The 20,083-nt window shown below is 35.1% G+C and overlaps 2 protein-coding genes across 2 annotated transcripts; both read right to left on the bottom strand.

Annotated features, from left to right (window-relative positions):
- Positions 1-8,734: 8,734 nt before the first annotated feature.
- LOC122349954 (H-2 class II histocompatibility antigen, E-S beta chain-like) lies at positions 8,735-11,617 on the bottom strand. Its single transcript, XM_043246107.1, has 6 exons — positions 11,482-11,617; positions 10,772-11,210; positions 10,273-10,545; positions 9,429-9,710; positions 9,241-9,354; positions 8,735-9,143 (listed from the first exon to the last, which is right to left on the bottom strand). Exons 2-6 carry the CDS (start codon positions 10,833-10,835, stop codon positions 9,121-9,123), a joined length of 756 nt encoding a protein of 251 aa, XP_043102042.1. The 5' UTR covers positions 10,836-11,210; positions 11,482-11,617; the 3' UTR covers positions 8,735-9,120.
- Positions 11,618-12,198: 581 nt separating this feature from the next.
- LOC122349956 (HLA class II histocompatibility antigen, DP alpha 1 chain-like) lies at positions 12,199-14,789 on the bottom strand. Its single transcript, XM_043246108.1, has 4 exons — positions 14,636-14,789; positions 13,589-13,834; positions 12,680-12,964; positions 12,199-12,575 (listed from the first exon to the last, which is right to left on the bottom strand). Exons 1-4 carry the CDS (start codon positions 14,688-14,690, stop codon positions 12,454-12,456), a joined length of 708 nt encoding a protein of 235 aa, XP_043102043.1. The 5' UTR covers positions 14,691-14,789; the 3' UTR covers positions 12,199-12,453.
- Positions 14,790-20,083: the final 5,294 nt, after the last annotated feature.

Here is a 20,083-nt window from a genome sequence, read left to right on the forward strand (position 1 = left end):
AGGACCAACATTAAAGTGTGTATTGTGTGCTAGTGGAAAAAAGCGATCCAATAACAAGGCGATGAGCTCAAAAGAGAAGGGAATCAAATTCCTGGAAGGAATTAAAAACAAAAAACAGATTGAGTGGTAGGGTCATGTAGTCATTCCAGTGAAAGGCCATGACTTAAATTAATCTCAAACTGAACTCATGGCACATGACAACATGTACAGCAGAAGCGGCGCATGCAAAGGGAAAAACATTATTCTAGAAATGGATGACATTATTTCTGGTTGGCGTTGTGATTTTAATTATTCTTTTTCTGTGCTTTGCCCAGTAGCAGGAAAAGTAGAGTTAACCTTTGAATAATTTCTTGTATGAATTAGTAAAAAATAGAAAATTATATTCAAATTACAATATAAACAACTTATTCATTCTCATTAATTCATTTAAACAACTCACATTTTCATGTTTAGAAGGTGAGATCTATGATCAATATTAACATATTAAGTGTGTTTGACTTAATATGTTAATATTGCAGTTAATAAAGCAGCAAGAGTCACACCAATCTGACATCAAAGTACCTTGGAGAGCATTTGAAAATCTAAAAACTTTTCTGTATGGTACATTGATGTCATGCACAGATCAATCTGCACATGCAAAAAAAAAAGCTAAAAAAGATACTTTTAGGCAATATAGGCATGCTGACTAGGATGTATATGAGAAAAATGGCACGTATGGTCACTTCCTAGCTAAACACTGAGATAAATGCTCAGTGTGTTTAATGTACACTCATGTTCAGATATTTTTTACAATTTTAATAAATTGAAAAACATATAGACTTTCAAATCAAACAAACTAAATTTTTTTCTTACAACAGATCATATAACTTAAATAAATATGTAAAATTAGAAATGTTTCAATTCAATGCACAAAATAAACCCATTTTAAAAAAAGAGTTTGTGGTCAGTCATTGACATATTTTTGTTTAAAGATGCGCCAAATGTTTCTCCTCAATCTTTTGATTGATGTTACACACTGTAGACAATGATATTTGCAAATTGACATTAAGGAATGTTGTTTTTAAATTATTTCACAATCTTTTTACCTCTCTAAGACATCCCTTTTATAGCTAATCATGTTACAGACCACAGTGTCAATTAACTTCATTAGCTGCTAAATGTTCTCCCAGCTGAATCTTTTTTGAAATGTCTTGCTTTTTCAGCCCTTTTTTTGAAGGACCTGCAGCAGGCAGCAAATTTATCGATAAAAGTCTATATATATATATATATATATATATATATATATATATATATATATATATACACACATAGTTTACATCTAAAATCAAATAGTGACTCAACACAATACTAAAATTACAGCAGAATTTACATTAAAATGTTCTCGACAAATATAATATTATTATTTATTATATGTAAGTCAATAATTAAAAATAACAACTATACATAATTATAGTGTTTTATTATTTTGCATTCAGTCTTACTGTACTAGATGTTTGCTTTTAGGTTTGGAGCAACCTAAGGAAAAGAGAGAGAGAGAGGAACTCTTGACTGGTTTTAGAAAGCGCTGAAAGCACGGCGTGCTGTGAGAATACAGTAAAAGATTCAGAGGACTACAAACAGTTCAGCTGACAGCACAGATGTGCGTCCTCTTGAGACACATCAACAGTTGCCTCTCTTCTTCCAAATACCTTCAGACTTTGAATAACACTGGAAATGACACACTTTCTTACTTACTATATGACACTTTAACACCCCCATTCTCTTATGATAAAAAATAAATAATAAAAAAAGAATATGAACACTTTGACGCTTATCAGTTACATTATGGTAAATAAATACTATTTCAAATGTGCACTTACAAGCCATTTAGAGATTATCTATGAGTTACAACACACAATGTTTATCTGTGTTTATTAAACAAGGTAAAGCAGGCAAATAAAGCAAATGCAATCCATTTCCATAATATTCACAGTATTAGTTACAGCATGATTTATGCTTCAGGATGAACCAGCACAGATGGCAGACCGGAGGTCATTTTAGTGACCAATTAGGGACTTGATGTTTTATGAATTTCATTCTGATGACAAATTATAATACTATGACAGTTGTAAATATCATCACTGTCCAGCAGTTATTAAACACTGTATTGTTAAAATTGGTATTATACCTTGCATTGCTATCATATACATTTCCAAAAAATCATGTAACAAGATTTATGACTTTGAGCCTTCTGCCAAGAGAAAGACTTCAAGGGTTAACCAAAGCTAATGGCTGTGGTTACATCTTCCTAAACTATATTTTAAAGGTTTAAGAGCTGTAAGTGACGCAATACAAAAACGATGAGGCTGTTTAGTAATCTAGCCTAATCTGCTCGCAAAATGTACCTTCGTGGATTACATATGGGCTTCCTTCTGCTACATTGCTATAAATTTTTAATTTAAACAGGCCTACTCAAACCTAACTTTTAGAGGACGTGTTGCTCAAAGAGGTTTCGTGAGTGACTCTCAATCTTGAGGAGAAGTTAAGATATTTGCTTTTCAAACTATTTTTAATACTTTATATTGGTTAATAATTAGTAAAAATACATAAAAGGCCATGTGGGGACTGATCAGTAGCATCGATTTGTGAAAAATATGACATTTGGACATATGAGGTTTCCGCCCGACAGCGACGGTAACAGATGCTTTCTGTCATTATAGTACATTATCCCCTATACTACATATTGTCAACAAGCAAGCTTGCTCACTACCTTGTAAGTCTGCACTTAGCTTTATACATCCTTAATGCCAAATGTCACCACATTAAATCCTATAAGCAGGTGATTTCAGGGCATCCTACTTGGACATTGAGATCTGATGGGGTTAAATAAATCTCATACAGATTGCTAAAAGTTTTTCAATAGACCACAATAAATTCAATTTAAAACATATGGCTTTAAATGACCATGTGGCGCATTTGACGTAGTCTAAGCTGATACGTCCTAAAGTAACGTAAATACTAAAGCAACAAGAAATTAATAACAAGAAATAATACAGTGAATATGCCTCAAAAATAAGTTATTTGGTCCCACTTTACTATATACTTACATTAAAATTAATTATTCAATACAGTGCACTTATTGTGTACATATATATTTTTACATTGTACTAATATTTTGTTTAAAAATACCTATATGAAGTTACATATGTAATTAATTTCTGTAATTACAATTACAATACTATTGACAAATCCTTTACACCTTAACTCACCCTTAAACCCACCCATACCGTCAAACCTGTTTCTAACTTTTACCGTATTCTACCTCACAGCAGCAAACGTGTTCTGCAATACAATATAAAGACAAACAGTACACTGTACTTACTTTTTTAATGTAAGTACATAGTAGTTAAGACCACCTAATATAAAGTGTGACCAGTTATTTTCATTGGGTTGTGCTTGGGCAAACTTCTCAAGTCATCATACTGGGTCTATACTGAATGCAATCAAGGCTTATTTTCACCATCAGTGTTCATCATGTACTGTTGGACTGCTTAAACTTTTAAAACACGCATAGAATATTTTATGATTTGTGATTTATCTGTTGCACTGCACAACACTGATGAGCTGAACAAACCATACCCGTGTAATATGATACTTTTGCTTCTTTTGGAAATGTTTTTTTTAGTATAGAGACAAAAAATATAGAAATTAACCCAACACCTTAAATGTAAGTTACATGATATGAACTTTGTTAGAGCTTGAATAAAGGCATATTTTTAACCAGTATATACCGTACATCACACAAGCAAAAGTTCAACTTCAAAATACCACTGAAGACAGAGGACACACAAAGCACAGATGTCTTAGCCCCTATGAATGAGGGAGCACTAATCCTATCCAGACCATGCCTTGAGAAACAAGCACTCTGTTGAAAAAATACTACTGAAGGGACTCTTATATATAAATCTGACCGGTCGCACGAGCACCAATTGAGTCACTTTCTTCAGATGGTTTGCTTTAACATTAAATGACATCATTTAATGTCAACTGACATCTGACATCAATGACAATGCATTGATGAGAACTGTCAAGTTCAGTTGTTGTTGCTTTTTGCTCATTTATATTGAACATTAAGTAAAGGTACTGCTTTTTTCCTTTGAATATGAAGTATCTTGCCTAGGGCACCAAGGAGTATGTGTATATATATATATATATATATATATATATATATATATATATATATATATATATATATATATATATATATATATATATATATACATTGAAAAAATTGTTTAATTTGATGACTGGAGCTTACGGCTCATAAAAGTAAAAATCCAGTATCTCAAAATATTAGGATATTTCCTAAAATTAATCAAAAAAAGTATTTTTTAAAGTTCAAGTTCTTCAAAGTATGTTAATTTCTGCACAAACTCTGCTGAGACACTATTGAGCTTCAGCTTATCTGTGTTGTTGGATTGACTGTTTCTCATCTTTCTCTTGAAAATATACCACGGTGGTGAAAGTCGTCCTGGAGAGCCGCAACCCTTAATCAAATACACTAGAGTTGGAGCTGAACTCTGCAGGGCTGTGGTTCACCACTTCTGAAATATACCACAGATTCCACAGGGGGTTCAGGTCAGGCATGTTGGCTGGTAATATCATGCACAGCAAAGCACTTGAAAGTGGTCTTGTCACTGTTTGCAGGTGCTAAGGTCCTGGAAAAGTAACTCAGCATCTCTATTAAGTTTTTTAGCAGAAGGCTAAAATCACCTGACAGAAGGCTGACTTTTGACTTGATGAAACACAACGGACAAACACCAGCAAACCATCCCAAACCATCTCGACTCCAGAAACTTTACACTGGACTTCAAGCAGCTTGGGTTCTGTGCCTCTCCAGTCTCCCTCCAGACTCTAAACCTTGATTTCCAAATAAAATGCAGAATTTATTTTTATCTTTGGACCTCTGAGTAACAGTCCAGAGATATTTCTCCTCAGCCCAGTTGAGATGTTCCTGGTGTTATTTCTGTTTCCGAAGTGTCTTGATAGCCCTTTTCCTGAAGACGCCTGAGCGTGGAGACTCTTGATCACTGACTCCAGCTTCAGTCCACTCCGTGTGAAGCTCTCCCAGTGTTTCAATCAGCTTTGCTTGGCAGTATTCTCAAGCTGCCGTCATTCCTGTTGCTTGTGCACTTTTCCTACCCAATTCCTTCCTTCCAGTAAATTTTGCAATTAATGTGCATTAATTAATGTGCAATTAATTAATTTTGATACAGCACCCTATGAACAGCCAGCTCTTTCAGTAACGACCTTCTGTGATTTAACCTCTTTTGTGGAGGGTGTCAGTGATTGTCTTCTGGACCATTGCTAGGTCAGCAGTCTTCCTGTTATTGTGGCATCAAAGAACAAGAGATACCCGTCATTTTTATTTTACGGATGGTCATTTAATGAAACGCAGATATGAATATTCTAATATCTTGAGATACCGGATAAACTCTATTCATCAACAAGTAAACAAAAAATTTTTTTTCTAATGTATTACTTTAAATCTAATGAATATCAAAAAAGAATATATATATATATATATATATATATATATATATATATATATATATATATATATATATATATGTTACAAAAAAATATTTTATTCCACAATTTTTTTTTATGTACCTGGTAGGTTAATTTTTATAATAAAAACAATAAATAATAAATAATAACCTTCAAAAAAGGGGTAATGTGTCTCTAATACTGACAAACATACAAATAAATAAATACAGTAGGCTCTATTATAAAATTCGTGTTCTGTTTTCTGGTCTTTAACATGACTAGGTCAATAAAGAAAGAAAGAGTGTAACATTTATTCTATTTAAAGATGCTTTAAATCTTTTGCACCGTCATTTTAACCGTATAAATTAGCAAACTTTCAGACTTTAAGAAACCCACATACCTTGTGCGACCACCGTGATTATGGTTGCCAAGAATATCTGCAAAATCCGCCATAGGTGAGAATAGACGCTCATTTTGGCCACAGGGTTGTCTATGATATGTCCCATTAACGTTTTTTTTGACGTTCAGGAACCCTAAGCAGGAGACTCCGAGCAGCGCATCTGGTCCGGCAGCGTCACGTTTTACCTGTGGAGTCTTCACCTGTGCACGCGCTCCTCCGCGCAAGAACCGCGCGCTTCTCAATTATTCATTTCTACCGGAAAAAGCGGCGAGCGAGTCCAAACCGCGCGTTGAGAAAAGCGCTGCCTCGACAACACGGCTTGGCGCGGTTCGGAACTAATTTACTTGATCTTTCTTAAATCTTTCCACCATAATCCAACCAGACGGAGGTGGCAAAACAGTTTCCTTTTTTTTTTCCTGGCTCTTCGCGCGCCCTGTTGTGGTCTCGTCCGTGCAGAAAGTGCCCCGGCAGCGTGAAACTCCACAGCCCTGCGTCCAGCCGTCACCCATCTCGAGCTCTGGGGTCCTCAGCGGTCCCGGGCGCGAGCGACGGGATTTACGGTGAATTAGGCGGAGTCAGGAGTCAGGCGATTAAGTGCTCGGCGCGGCGCGTGGGGCTCGCGCTGCCCACGAGACATCAGGTGTCCTTGCGTTATTCGTGTTTTCTCGCGTAGCAAACTTGTTGCGTGGCTTTTAAGCGTGTACGTACAATAAACGACAGAAAGTTTTACTTAAATCGCTAAATCTGTCGTATCTAGTGAGTGTGTGGGGAGATGGTGACCTCTCGTGGACATTTGTGAAACTACACATTTGCGCTGGTTTCCTTTTATCAGTAGAGTTGTCGTTTTTTGCTCAATTTTTTTAAAGTTTGTTTAGCTATAGATAAGGACAGGGAGGCATATGGAAATAAGCAATATATTCTGTTCTAATAGTATACCAAGAGAAGGCAATCTAGCAACTGCTTGTTTACAATTACTTTATTAACGTAAACCTAATTAACCATAATTTATTCTGTGCTTCCAATTTCGATACTGCATGTTCTTAATTTAAAAACATATCACTAATGAAGAAAAAGGGTATTTCAATCTGTATCTTGACTTTAGTTGTAGTTATATATATAAAATAAAATTAAATATATATTTTAAAAAAGAATGTATACTGTACAGGGTCAATATATATATATATATATATATATATATATATATATATATATATATATATATATATATATATATATATCAAGTGGTAGAACTCTAAAAACTTAGTGTCATTGTACAATGGTGCACTTCTAGTGTTATTAAGTTGTTTGTCTTTTGTCAGTCTTTTAAACAAACTATATTACAACAGTTATACAGCCTTCCAGCATTTTCATTTATTTATTGTATGTTTTACATACAGTCTCAGATCTTCAAAACCGGTAGTAAGTAACACATTAAGGGATGAAGCATTTCTTTTCACCATGAAGCATTTTTTCCATCATGATGAATTCAGTTGTACAGCTTTCAACGCACTTCTTTTTAGGATCGTAATGCATACTTGGCGAATTAAAACACAATAATGGCGAAGTCTAGACACATTAATGAAATCACAGTCAGTTAATGTAATACCGCATTATACATATACATATAAAAATCACACCATTTTTTCTTTCTGTGCTGACCACTAGTTGTTGTAGGCCAGCAGTTTACAAAAGATGTATTCTCTTGCGTGCATCTTTTCAAATATAAAGTTCTTCATACGTCTACATACACATTCAAACTTGTGTGTGTTCTGGGACGTTTTGATAAAAAAAAAAAAAAATTGTTGTTGTTTTCTGTATATAAAACTTCCCCATAGTTCCGCCAAAACTTCCTCATGGTTACAAACTTTAGGGACTAAAAGAATGTGTTTGTGTGTTTGCAGCAAGCATGTTAAACCAGTTGTTAAACCCAGAGGTCTATTACTGTCATGATTACAGCCATAGAATCAGCAAGAGATCAGAATCACGCGGGCTATCTGCATATGAGCCCAGGCATCATAAAGCATCATCATAAAGCATCATTTACTTATTTACTACAGTAGTGTCCTTTAAAGCAGCCACGTAATATCTCCTTAAAATGCATTGATTAAAATATTCATTGGCTATGATTTACATTGTGCAGTGGGATGCCCAACGCTAACTGTTTTATTTTAATTATTGGGTAACATAGATGCTCGATAACATTTTTCTGACTATTACTGATATTCTTGTGTTCGATCAGGCGTTTTACTCGGATGCAAATAAGTGTCGTTGGCTAAGCAAATAGTTTGGTATCTTTCCGATGCGCTACAGTGAGAGTCTGTGAATAGGTCTTTGCAGCGCTTCTTGTTTTGGGCTCATTTTTAAAAAGGCCCAGGGTTGATTTGCTACGCTATTCTTCACCAGTTTGTAATAGTTCCTCATACAAAAGCTCCGGGTGAAAAGATTGTCACACTTCTATTACTGGTATTTTAGGGACTCTTAACTAGTTGCTTATTATCAGGCATATTACTGCAATATTAACCATTTATTAGCACTAATTTAGGTACATATTAATGACCCTACTCTACATCCCCAATCCTACCCTTAACACTTAATACCTGCTATTAATAAGCAGCAATTAAAGAACATTTAAGGGAAAAATCATATAATAGTGAATAAGTTCAGATGGAAAATAAGTTTTTTTTAATTGTCATTTCTTTCTGGCTACTGTATACAGGTTTCTATGTAAATCCTGGCACTTCTGAACACGTTGAGGCTGGGATTTGAAGTGAAAGTACTTGATACACACACAACATGTGGAGAGCATTCACTCTGAAAAAGACCTATAATTATGTAAATGTTACTGTCATTTCAATGAGGATAAATATAACCAATCATCACACCTTTGGTCAACTATGGTCACAAGTTGAACTCTGTTGGTAACAATGAAATTCCAACCATAGTTGTTTTGGGAAACACGCCCCTGAACGTACAGATTTAACGTGACTTTTCCTTTATTCTTCCTGCTTTGTATTTTTGAAGCAAACAGGATTGTGTCCGAAAGGACGAGTCACAAAGGATTTCATAAAGATACATTTTTCATTATTATATTTCATTTGCAATCACAATGAAGACCTGAAATACGTACAGGATATTGATTGTATTAAGTGACTGGGTTTGGCGAGTGAATTAAAGTTTAAGTAGAACCATCATTAATGTGGTACTAGGGTCCTCCCTGTCAAAGAAAAAAAATGATTATCACGTTACATTCACGCGCAGGATTTATTCTACAGAGATTAATATCGTTCTGAATTCTTCTCATCTCCACAGACCTGCTGATTTCTTCTTGTAGTAGATGAGTCCAGCGGCTGCCATGATGACTCCCAGAACCAGACCAGAGGCTCCGATGGCGATTTTATTCCTCTCAGACTCAGGCAGAGACGGATCTGCGCATTAAATATCACAATATCATCAAATTATGCTCAGCGATAATGTGGCTCAGGTGAGTGACTGATCTTACCCCAGTCGTAGAACATGGGTTTATTGAAACTGGCGTGCTCCACCATGCAGGAGATCTTCTCTCCAGATTTGGGGCTGTACTCCAGCTCAGAGTGTATCTGGTAGTACCAGTCCCCGTCAGCCATCTCCATAGTGGAGGTCACTTCAGAGGTCATCGGTTTGCCGTCTCTCAGCCAGGACACTTTGATGTGCGGGGGATAAAATTCGTATGCGCTGCACATCAGCACAGCTGGATGTCTGCCGCCAGCCCGCGTCACTGAACTGAGCTTAACCTTTGGTGCGACTCAATCAAGAAGAGCAACATACTAAATACACAGCTTCCAGTGCATGTTAGATGTAACTGCATTACGTAATGACTAGCAAAATAAACGCAGCCTAAATGTAAGCTGCTGCTGCTGCTGAAAAAATGTGAAAATATATTACAGTTATGAAAATGGTAGCAAAAAGGAAGTTACATCTGAATCGTGTTAATATTTATTACTTCTGTTAATGATTTTAAATCTGTATTTAACCTAAAGTAAAAGGAGGCGCTAACATCTGATTTTGTTATGGTTATGCTTTAACATTAAATTAATACAATCTTAATTCAAGAGACAAGTTGGTTTGATTTGTAAGTCGCTGGATAAAAGCATCTGCTAAGTGACTAAATGTGAATTTAGAAAAGTACAAAAGTACAGTTACATTGCTTTAATGAAGTGATTTAAATAGGGTAACTTATAAACTGTAACCTACTACTATTCCGTGTTAAAATATTGATGATGATGTTGAAACGATCCCTTCATTTTTTTCTAGTTACCAGCGTATGCTCGCCAGTAAAACTAAGAGAAGAGTTTTGCGCCACTTACCTGAGTTATCACTGATGCAGTAGTCTAAGATTTCAGCGTTATATTTGCAGAACCAGTCCACGATAGCTCTTTCTTGATGCACAAAGGTGCCATTGTTCCAGAACTCCGCGAGTTTGCTACCGTACTCATTAAACCCCACAAACCTCCCCAGAGTGCTATCAAACTGTATGAATAGATATTTGTTGAAATAATAGTTGTCATAATACACCATGTCACTGATATTGGAGGATTTGTAGATGCATCTTGACATGCGGTATCGGTAATATACATTAGCTGAAAAACAATGGACATACAAATACATCTGTCAGATTATTATGTCAACAAGTCAGCACAAGGATATTTTTTACAAAAAGTACAAATAACTTTGTTTTTATTTCATAGAAGCGAATGGCACTTTTTAAGGAAATGTTGCTACTACTGCTACAATTAATACTAGTAGTAGATAATTAAATTATTGTTTATATTTAATTATTATTTTAATACCTCTCACTTTACTTACCGCTTTCTGCTACAAGAAATGCAGGCAGTATTAATATGAGGCTGAAGAGCTTTGGCAGTGACATTTTCGGTCGCGCTGAATGCTGCCAGTGCTGTGTTCACGATCATTGGTGATTGGAGATTGGTGTCTAAAATAACTCCACAACTAGTTTTGCAGGTGTACGTGTCAAATGTTGCTTGGCAGCGAACTGCTTTTATTTCAACTAATATATATACAAAACAACACCATTAAAATGTTTTAGATCAGTAAGTTGTTTTTTTTGTTTTTTAATACTTCCACTGTAAAAATCTGTCATTTTAGCCTAGGATTATATGAATTTTTTAGATTTTTCCAAATTTATCTCAGACGCCCAAATCATGATCAGAGTCGCTCAGTGTGATCCGGGCTTAACATGTGTCAAAGGACAAAGACTGTCAAGGATGACACCCAGACTCTTAATCTATGAAGACAGAGACATTATAAAATTATCCAAAGAAAGTGAAAAGCAGCTAGATTTAGTACAAACAAGAAAACATGACTAAAAGGTTATCGTTTAGCTCTAGATAAAACACTCTAGACAATCCAAAAGGGAAGAAGGAAGGTTAGACTTCGGCTTGGAGGTCAAATAGAGCTAGATGTTATCCACATATGAAAACTAATACCACATTTCCTATGTGTCCAAGAAGTAGTGAATAAATGGTAAATAAAAGAGGGACTGAAGCCCGGCTCACACTGTGCCACGATTTGACCATAGCGTCCTGTAGTGTGACTTCTCCTACAAAGAAAACATCAAACTGTCTTTGTTTTTCAAGTCAAGCCATGATCAGAGGTAATCCTAGAGATTTCTTCTCTATGACAAACTCTCATCCTCCGCTCACAGAATTCATCTGATATGTTCCTTTTGCTGCAAACACTGGTTGAACTGGTTTTCATTTGGGCGTGTAGTGCTGCTTACGCTTTTCTTCTTAAATATGCTGTTTATATACTTTTCATGTACTGTAAAATCAAATTAGTTGGGTTTACTTAAAAAAGCATGCAAACCGATTGCCTTAAAGGGGAGGTAACGTGCAGTTTTATGCATTCAGAGTTTTTACACTGTTAAAGAGTTATGACCGAGTATTTATTTGCCAAAACTCGTAGTCAAGGATTGAACTACTTATGTAGCTACTCACTGACTCCCATGCAGAGTGCATTGCGGCATAATAAACTAGGTGAGGGGAACACCAGTAATAGATACTATTTGCTCCAACCCTAAAAAAAACACTCACCAGCCTATAGCCCTATGCTGAAGTTAAACTATAAAGCAAGGTAAAAAGATATTGTGGGACGGCAGATGCAGCAGATCACATGCATTATTATGAAGAGTTAATTGTTCAATATTGTCATTTTAGGTATTAAAAAGGTCAAATGTTTTACATAAATATTAAAATAAAGTTGAGGAGGAAGAGTAGGCATAAAACATTATTTATTTACTGTATTAAACAAATATCACATGTTCCTTTCGTTTTTACAGATACAGATGAACAAGTAGTTACACCGTGAGTAACAAATGAGATCTACAGTACGGCCTTTAAGGTAAATAGGAAAATTAACTATTTGTTGCATTCCAAAAGTTTCAAGGCATGATGGTGTTATCGTCCATGTGTATATAAGTCACCCAATATAACAACACAGTGAGAAAAATACAGTGAACTCATTCATAGTCAGTAGCAGTTGTTTCCTTTAATGAGGAAGAAAGTTCCAGCAGCGACTCCCAGCATCCCCAGAGTCAGACCCACTCCACAAAACACAGCTGGACCAACACTTGGGAGAGCAACTTCTACATCTGGAGAAATAATGTTGGAGGATGGATGAAAATGATTACTGAAGTGATGATTTGAACAGAAATATGAGACGAGTCCATTCATTCAAACTGAAAATCACACTCACCCCATGTTATGGTCTGATGTTGACTTTGTAGGGCTCTGTGGTTCACCGTGCAGCTGTAAATATCTCCTTCAGCAGGTGTAAATTTAAAAGTTGAGAAGATGCTGAAGGTACCGTCTGCCCTCGGACGGTACTGGCTTAAACTTATGCCTTCTGTCACATTAACGTTATTCTTAGTCCATGAGATGCTGAGAGACGGAGGATAGAAGCCGGTCACGTGACAGATGAGGGTGTTCTGGACACCCAGCTCTACGTCGTCTTTCGGATAGACGGACGTCTGCGGTGCGTCTAGAGACACGCATAACAGTATTTATTAGTTCATTAAGGTAAATGTATGTCAGCTTTACACATATTGTATAAACTATTAAGGCAAAACTTGATGCATGTGTCGCATTTGATTTCTGTTTCCACACAAAATAAAAAGTTAATTAGAAATGTATTCATTAAGGAGTTACTCCAATATGAAAATGTTGACGCTAATCCCATACTCCCATGTTGTGCCAAACCCGTAAAAACTATGTTCACCTTCAGATCACAATTTAAGATATTTTGGGAGAAAGCCAGGAGGCTTGAGACTGTCCCATTGGCTACCAAGTAACGAACACTAAGGTCCAGAATAGTATGAAATAAGAGAATAGTCATTAGTGCTTTTAAGTCTTCAAGTAAAATTTTTAATCTCTAGTATTCTAGTTTGTTTGCATCATGACATACTAAACAAATTTGGTTGTAAATAAAGTATTATGCATTAATGAGTATTAAGCACTTCAAATTGCTCACTAATTAACAGGCATTGTGCGGAAGATGCCCTGTTTATGCTGCAATTTATATTTGGTATGAATTATTATCAGTTAGCGCCCAACATGTCCCCGTTATACTCTTCAAAAAAATTAGTAGCATATCTTCGTGCCTTACCCATTTCCGGTGGTGGGCTCTTAAACATTTTTGTCAAAAAGGCTACATCGCTTTTGCATCCTGTCATTTCAATAACACTTTCTTCATAAAAACCATAGAATTCAATAGGAATTGCGAAATCGGGCAATGTCAGTACTCCTCTCTTCCGATTGAAGTCAGCATGCCACATCTCCTCTTCGTCAAGTCCGTGCATATCCTCTCCGTCCGTCTCAGAGCATCCATGAATTCCGAAATATTCGTGTACAACTGAAATACAACGAGCATGATGAAGTCAGTTCATTTACGTATATCAAACAGCTGGAGTTGATGATTTCATTTTGTCAAGTTTTTGTTAAAATTATTGAGTGTAGGGTTCACTTCTTATGTATCTCACCCCAGGTCTTCTCATTCTAAAACATCACTGTGTGAGGGGTTCACGTTTGCATTATTTTTGGCTCTTTGAGAAAAGTATGAATTTGATATTTATTTATATATGCATGCATCTCTGTCTGTCTCTCTGCCATCCATACTATTTCTTGTTGTGAATTATATAGACAGGGGTCCCATTTATATCCGTGACGTTAATCACTAAGAATCCACTTGGTTTAACCAGTTCTTTGTGTGCTATAATCTGAACTAAAAGGTCACAAGAGGTGTATAATCACCAATAAAAACAAGTCCTTCATTCTGACCGATACTTTTAGTTGCTGACAACGACTTGCATAGTTGCAAAAGTACAGCTCAAAAGAGCAGTTTCAGGTTTAAATAAAGCCTATAGAGGTTCTAATAATTAAAAAATATCTTAACATAAAGGCAAAAATGTAAGAACAATGATATAAACAATTTCTTTGGCACTTGAGCACAAAAAATAACATTTGTTGTAGCTCAGAAGTACTAGCAGCTGTTTCAGTTTTACTTAACAATATCTAGTTGTTGTTTTATTTTTTGAATAATGATTGTGCGAAAGCAAACAATGTAAACCCTAATTAAAAAACAGGTTTTAAACAGCATTACAGGTGATCCGTTTAAAGTTTAAATAGTACCCAAATGATTAAAAACCTTACTTACTTTCAGCGCTAGCGGAGAGAACAAAGGTTAAAGTAAGAATTCTGTCCAGCGCCATCTTGATTGAAGAGAGTCGGACAAACTTCTGCGAGATATTTAACAGACAAGAACAAGGCAAGGTTTAGTCTTCATCATCCACTCAACGTTTGCTCGCGGAGTGATATCGCTGTATCTGTGGAGGAACGAAAGCTTTTCCTCATTCACCTGTCAGGCGAGATTTTGATTCCTCCAGTCTGCAAGAGTAAAAAAATGCAATAGCAAACTTTTTTTTTTACTGCAAAAGTCATTTAATAAAATAGTTTTCAATCTTTTTCACTAATAAATGATTATTTTAACAAATAACGGTGGAATAAAAAAAATAAATCTTTCTGAATGCACTTTAATGTCAACATTATTAGTCAAAGGAGAACCGAATCGTTAACTAAGTGCTAAACACGCTTCAATTAAAATGCCTAGAGCTAAACCTGTTGTCCATATTTGTACACAGTACTAGTTAAATGCAGAGTTTTGTCACTTTTTGTCACAGAATGAGGCAGAAAAATAAGTCCCATAGGCTTCTGTAAAAAATACACCGATTAGAAAGATGGCTTGAATAACAGTGACAAATGATAAATTGTTGCAGTCGAGTGTTTTAGTGTTTAGCGATCTAGTAGTTGTGTCAAAAAAATCGGTTGTAAAGGTTTTCTATGTAAAATATTAAAACATTGTAGGATGATTAAAAGACTGACATTAGCATTATAGTAGTTGGGATTTTTGATTAGATTGGCAAATATAGGCCTTTTTTTGTTGTTGTTGTTCTTGTGATTCTGTAGTTTTGCCTTGATTGTGTACATTTAACAGTCTGGTTAACTTTGATATGAAAGTTATGGGGTGTCATAAAAGCTTGTAAAAACATACTTGCAGGCATTTGTTTTGACCATAACCCTGAATGTGGACGAGGGACACCCTGATTTGCAATCGCTCACATCTTAACGACAAATTAAACAACACAAAATAATAAGCTTTGCTATCAGTAACAATCATCTTAACAAACTAAGTAAGTGTATCAAAGAAGACATTTCTTAGAAATAGAGATGACAAATGCTAACCCTCTCTCTCGGGTCTACACTGACAAATCTTTTTAAAAAGTTTAAAAAGTTATTCTTTTAACAAATAATGGTGCTTTATAACAAAATGCTATTGCTGTTGTTTTGTATTATGTATTGGTTTATGTATTTTTTTATTTATTGCATTCATTCAAACTGGGCCATTATGAAAAGAAAGAAACTCTCCCATCTACTACTGCGCATCCCCACACATCGACTAAATTCAGCTCCAGCATCTTCCTCCAACTGCTGTGTAAGTGAACAAAAATGAACAGACATCAGCTCTAAACGGTATTTAGGGATCCAAAATCAGCATTTTTAAATATCTGCTTACATAAAAAACAAATCACTTCTGGTTAATGACTTAATAACCGCAAACAACCTGGATGTTGTGTTTGGAAATGAAAGGTGGCTAAGGTGCAACAGGCCTCAACGAGCCTGTAAAAAATGTCTATCAGTGCAAGCAAGACTCATTGGGATATCATTTGTCTCTTGGATGCTAAAATATCCTTGTTATGAGACTAGATGCAGGAAAGGATGGTAACAAAAGTTTACATTTCCACACATTTATTTATCATTATTTACAGGCCTCCATAAGACAGTGACTACTGAACTGTTATCAGTTGACTGTTTTTCTATTGCTTCTCCTGTAAAAGAAAAGTGGCAGACAAAAACATCCGCTCGAGACTGACCAAATCAGCATATTACAATCTTAAAAATAATTCAAGAATTACACGCTTTGTTCCTAATTCTAAAACAAAAGCCTTGAACGTTAGATTTAATCCGTACCAGGCTCCAAAGCATTTCTACTGATCTCAAGTCCACAGCTTTATATTACTTATGTCATTTTTTTAATTATATTATATTATTTATTTAATCCACAATCCATTTCTGTATACGGGTGGACTCTTGTAACAGGCTGATATATATAAACAGGTGATGGTGGATTAAATGTTTAAATCTGACTTTTTAAATATGTGTTTGAAATGTTTTCTTGAAATGAATTTTTAAGTAAAAATGAAATATATTTACAGCATTTAGTAATTTTGATAAATGCCTTTGAGACTGTAATTTTTATTTACAACCTCTAGGTGACAGTATTACATCAACAGGAAATCACATTACAGAAACATGAACAGGAAGTATTTATGAAATATTAATAACCATAGGATGGCAGTCTAATCCATGTGATGGCCATCCTACCAGATTTTTTTTTGTTTTGTTTTTTGTTTTTTTAAATAGATTGGTTTAAATCATTTCTATGCAACATGACTAACACTGTATCTCAGAATATCACATTCTGCTATATGGCACAAATGTGAGAGGATATTTGATCGGTGTGGACATCATTAAGTCTACTGTCAAAGCGATGCTGATCCTGCAGAAGAACTTGTTTCACTATGTTATTTCTACTATCATTTTAAACTAATTTGGAAAGTCCCCAGAGATCCATGACAGTAAACACAGCCAAACCTGCACCAAATCAGGCTTGTGATACTTCCTCAAATAGTCACATGATTATAAGAAAGTGTATTAATCTCGTGGAAGTTACTGTAATTTTTATCAACATATCTCTCCCTTTGCTATTCATAATTGCTAAAGTATTAAACACCTATATTTTACTATTTTTCATGGTCTTAATGCAAACAAACAAATCAAATTTTTATTTCATTTGATGTTTTTTTATTCTAATTCTAATTTATACATATGCTATATATATATATATATATATATATATATATATATATATATATATATATATATATATATATATATATATATATCTCATTTTGAGTCTTACATATCTGGTTTGTTTCACTTTTATCAGAAAGTAAACGCTGACATTTACCACAGAATGCTGACAATAAGCTTCCTGTTATATGGTTCAGTTTCAGAGGCTTGGCATTTCACAAACAAAGCCACAGCCTTTGACTGGTTCAGTCTTTCCTGAACCACCTTCCTAAACTATCCAGTCATAAAGACAGACATCTTGTTACATACAGAGTTTCTAGGGAAACTATAATCTAAACAGTATACAGTTACATCTAAATATTGTCAGTTTTAAAACACAAGCACTTTTCCCCTGGTCACTCACTGAGTAAGTTATTTTATGTATGAAACAAGGTAAATCTACTTGGATCATCTAAGACGATACTTAGATCACGCCCATGAACTTTAACTTTAAAGATCTGCAAATATTTGTGAGCAACCACCAACTTCACATTTTTCCTTAAATTTGGACATTTGAAACTTTGAGGACAAAAAAAATTGACTTTGAGGACAGGCTAACAAATTTAATATGTATCTTTCAGTTTCGCTTTCATTGGTAAGCATTAGTTGCATGAAACTTGAAACATGAGCCACAAACCAGCTTGGGGAAAGTTTTCTCTGCCACTGATCCACCAATGAGAGCAGGGAGAGATTCACATGTCACCAGTTTCTAGGTAGACTGAAATTGTCTTTTGAGTTTGCTGACTTTAAAGGGCCTTATGGAAAGATGAAGTGTAAATGTGTCTAATGTATTGATGTTTATAAATAGTGCGGATTTCCTTATAAAATAGTCACATCATTATAAGAAACAGTTAGTGTCATATTTACTAAGATATGCCTTATTCTGCTAACCACACGCGTACATACACTTTAACTAGACTATTGTAAAATTAACAGGAACTAATTATTTGTTAGTTGTTGTGTTTTGTATCACAGTAAAATTACTGTAAATCTATGCATCATAGTTTTAAGAGTAGTGTAAAAACAACGACATTACACTGTTATTGTTTTATTTATTTTTTGTTATATATTCAGTAACACATCAGTAACAGTCGGGCTTCATCTTTTACATATCGTACGTACAACAGACAGAATTGCCACGATATTAACTGTATTTCACCAATTTACAAAATACAATTATGGTCAATTAGTGCAATCACAATAACACATTTTGTGGAAAATATACAAAAATAAAGTGTGAAGCGTTTGAAGCACTTATACTGACAGTATATCACATTGTCTCAAAATGTTTAAAAAGGTCTTCTTTGTTGTGCTGACTCTTCCCGCTCATCTCACGAGTCCAGACGCTCATCCACTGCAGCTCTCCTGACATTTTATCCTACTCATCAGATTTTCCTGACAGGGCTATAATTACTGTATTTGCATTACTGTAAAGGTCATTTCTGGTTGGGGTAGGGATGGTTCACACACATTTATTAACTCAAATGGATTTATACCTCGCGAATGGCATTGGTATAAAAGATGAGATACCAATTTAACATAATCGTATAGTTTTTCGTCTTTCCGTCAGTCTCCACTGGTCGGCCAGCACCACTGCGGGAGGAAAATACTAGCACGGCTTTACTGGGAGAGTGAACAAGTTACATCAAAATAATATGTAATAATATGTACAAGACTACGAAGAAATGTGATGTGCGTTTTAACTTATAACAGTTAACACAGTTTGAACTGTAAATCAAGCGCTCTTCTCTCAGATACTCTTTAGCTTACAAGTAACATCAGAATGAAATGTATAAAGTGATTAAAGATTCACAAATGAAAATTCCTAGCTTATAATCACTTGTTGGCTTTTATCTGTCACAGAGCTGTTGCGCGAGGTGTGTGGTTGTTTTTCAGTGTTTTGGTATCCTACTATTGTTAAGCTTACAGTAAGCTTTTTTTTTTTCTCCAGAATTTATTGAAAATCTACAGTAACAATTTACACAGTGTATACATTTGGAAACTACTGAGATTACAGTAATAATGCTTTGAAAACTAAATTCACAGTAATATACTTACAACAAAGAAACAAAAAAATGTTTAGAATAGTGAATTTCCTGAAAACAATCAAAATTATTTACAGTGTACATACGTAAACCTGATTTTGCAGAGAGCAAAGTGTGCCTGGATCAACATCTTTGTTAACCCTGGAACAACAGTGGGATTAACACACATCTCAATATCAGGATGTGCGTACTTACACACATATGCCACATACATAGACCTAAATATATAAATAAATATTTTTAAACAGGATTTTACTAAAGGTTATTGTATTTTTAGGTAATGTATTGGATGCTTTTATCATGTGTGTCTGGTGTGGCTCACAGAATGTTGACAACAAACTCACTCTGTTGTTCAGTTTCAGAGGCTTGGCAATCCTCAGCTGTTAGACTTGATTTGAGATGTCCATACCAATGGGCGTATGACTTTAAATACCACGAGAGCAGACGACTCTTTATGCTTTTTTTCTCTCACTGTACTCTGTCATACACCCATCGGCCTGCTCAGCATCAATGCATGTTGATCTCAAACAAGCTTCATTTTTGAGCAACTTTCAAAAGCCATCCAATTACATCGAAATCGTTGAAATTAA

The sequence above is a fragment of the Puntigrus tetrazona genome, chromosome 8 (assembly GCF_018831695.1).
Source record: "Puntigrus tetrazona isolate hp1 chromosome 8, ASM1883169v1, whole genome shotgun sequence".
Lineage (NCBI taxonomy): Eukaryota > Metazoa > Chordata > Actinopteri > Cypriniformes > Cyprinidae > Puntigrus > Puntigrus tetrazona.

What these genes read in the sequence shown, in the direction of transcription:
- LOC122349954 (XM_043246107.1), bottom strand. Translation starts at nt 10,835, where the DNA reads ATGTCACTGCCAAAGCTCTTCAGCCTCATATTAATACTGCCTGCATTT. An exon ending in ATTTCTTGTAGCAGAAAGCG is followed by an intron (nt 10,546 to 10,771) that starts GTAAGTAAAGTG and finishes ATTGTTTTTCAG; the next exon opens with CTAATGTATATTACCGATAC. An exon ending in CTACAAGAAGAAATCAGCAG is followed by an intron (nt 9,144 to 9,240) that starts GTCTGTGGAGAT and finishes TTTCTTTGACAG; the next exon opens with GGAGGACCCTAGTACCACAT.
- LOC122349956 (XM_043246108.1), bottom strand. Translation starts at nt 14,690, where the DNA reads ATGGCGCTGGACAGAATTCTTACTTTAACCTTTGTTCTCTCCGCTAGC. An exon ending in TCTCTCCGCTAGCGCTGAAA is followed by an intron (nt 13,835 to 14,635) that starts GTAAGTAAGGTT and finishes GTTGTATTTCAG; the next exon opens with TTGTACACGAATATTTCGGA. An exon ending in ACATCAGACCATAACATGGG is followed by an intron (nt 12,576 to 12,679) that starts GTGAGTGTGATT and finishes TTATTTCTCCAG; the next exon opens with ATGTAGAAGTTGCTCTCCCA.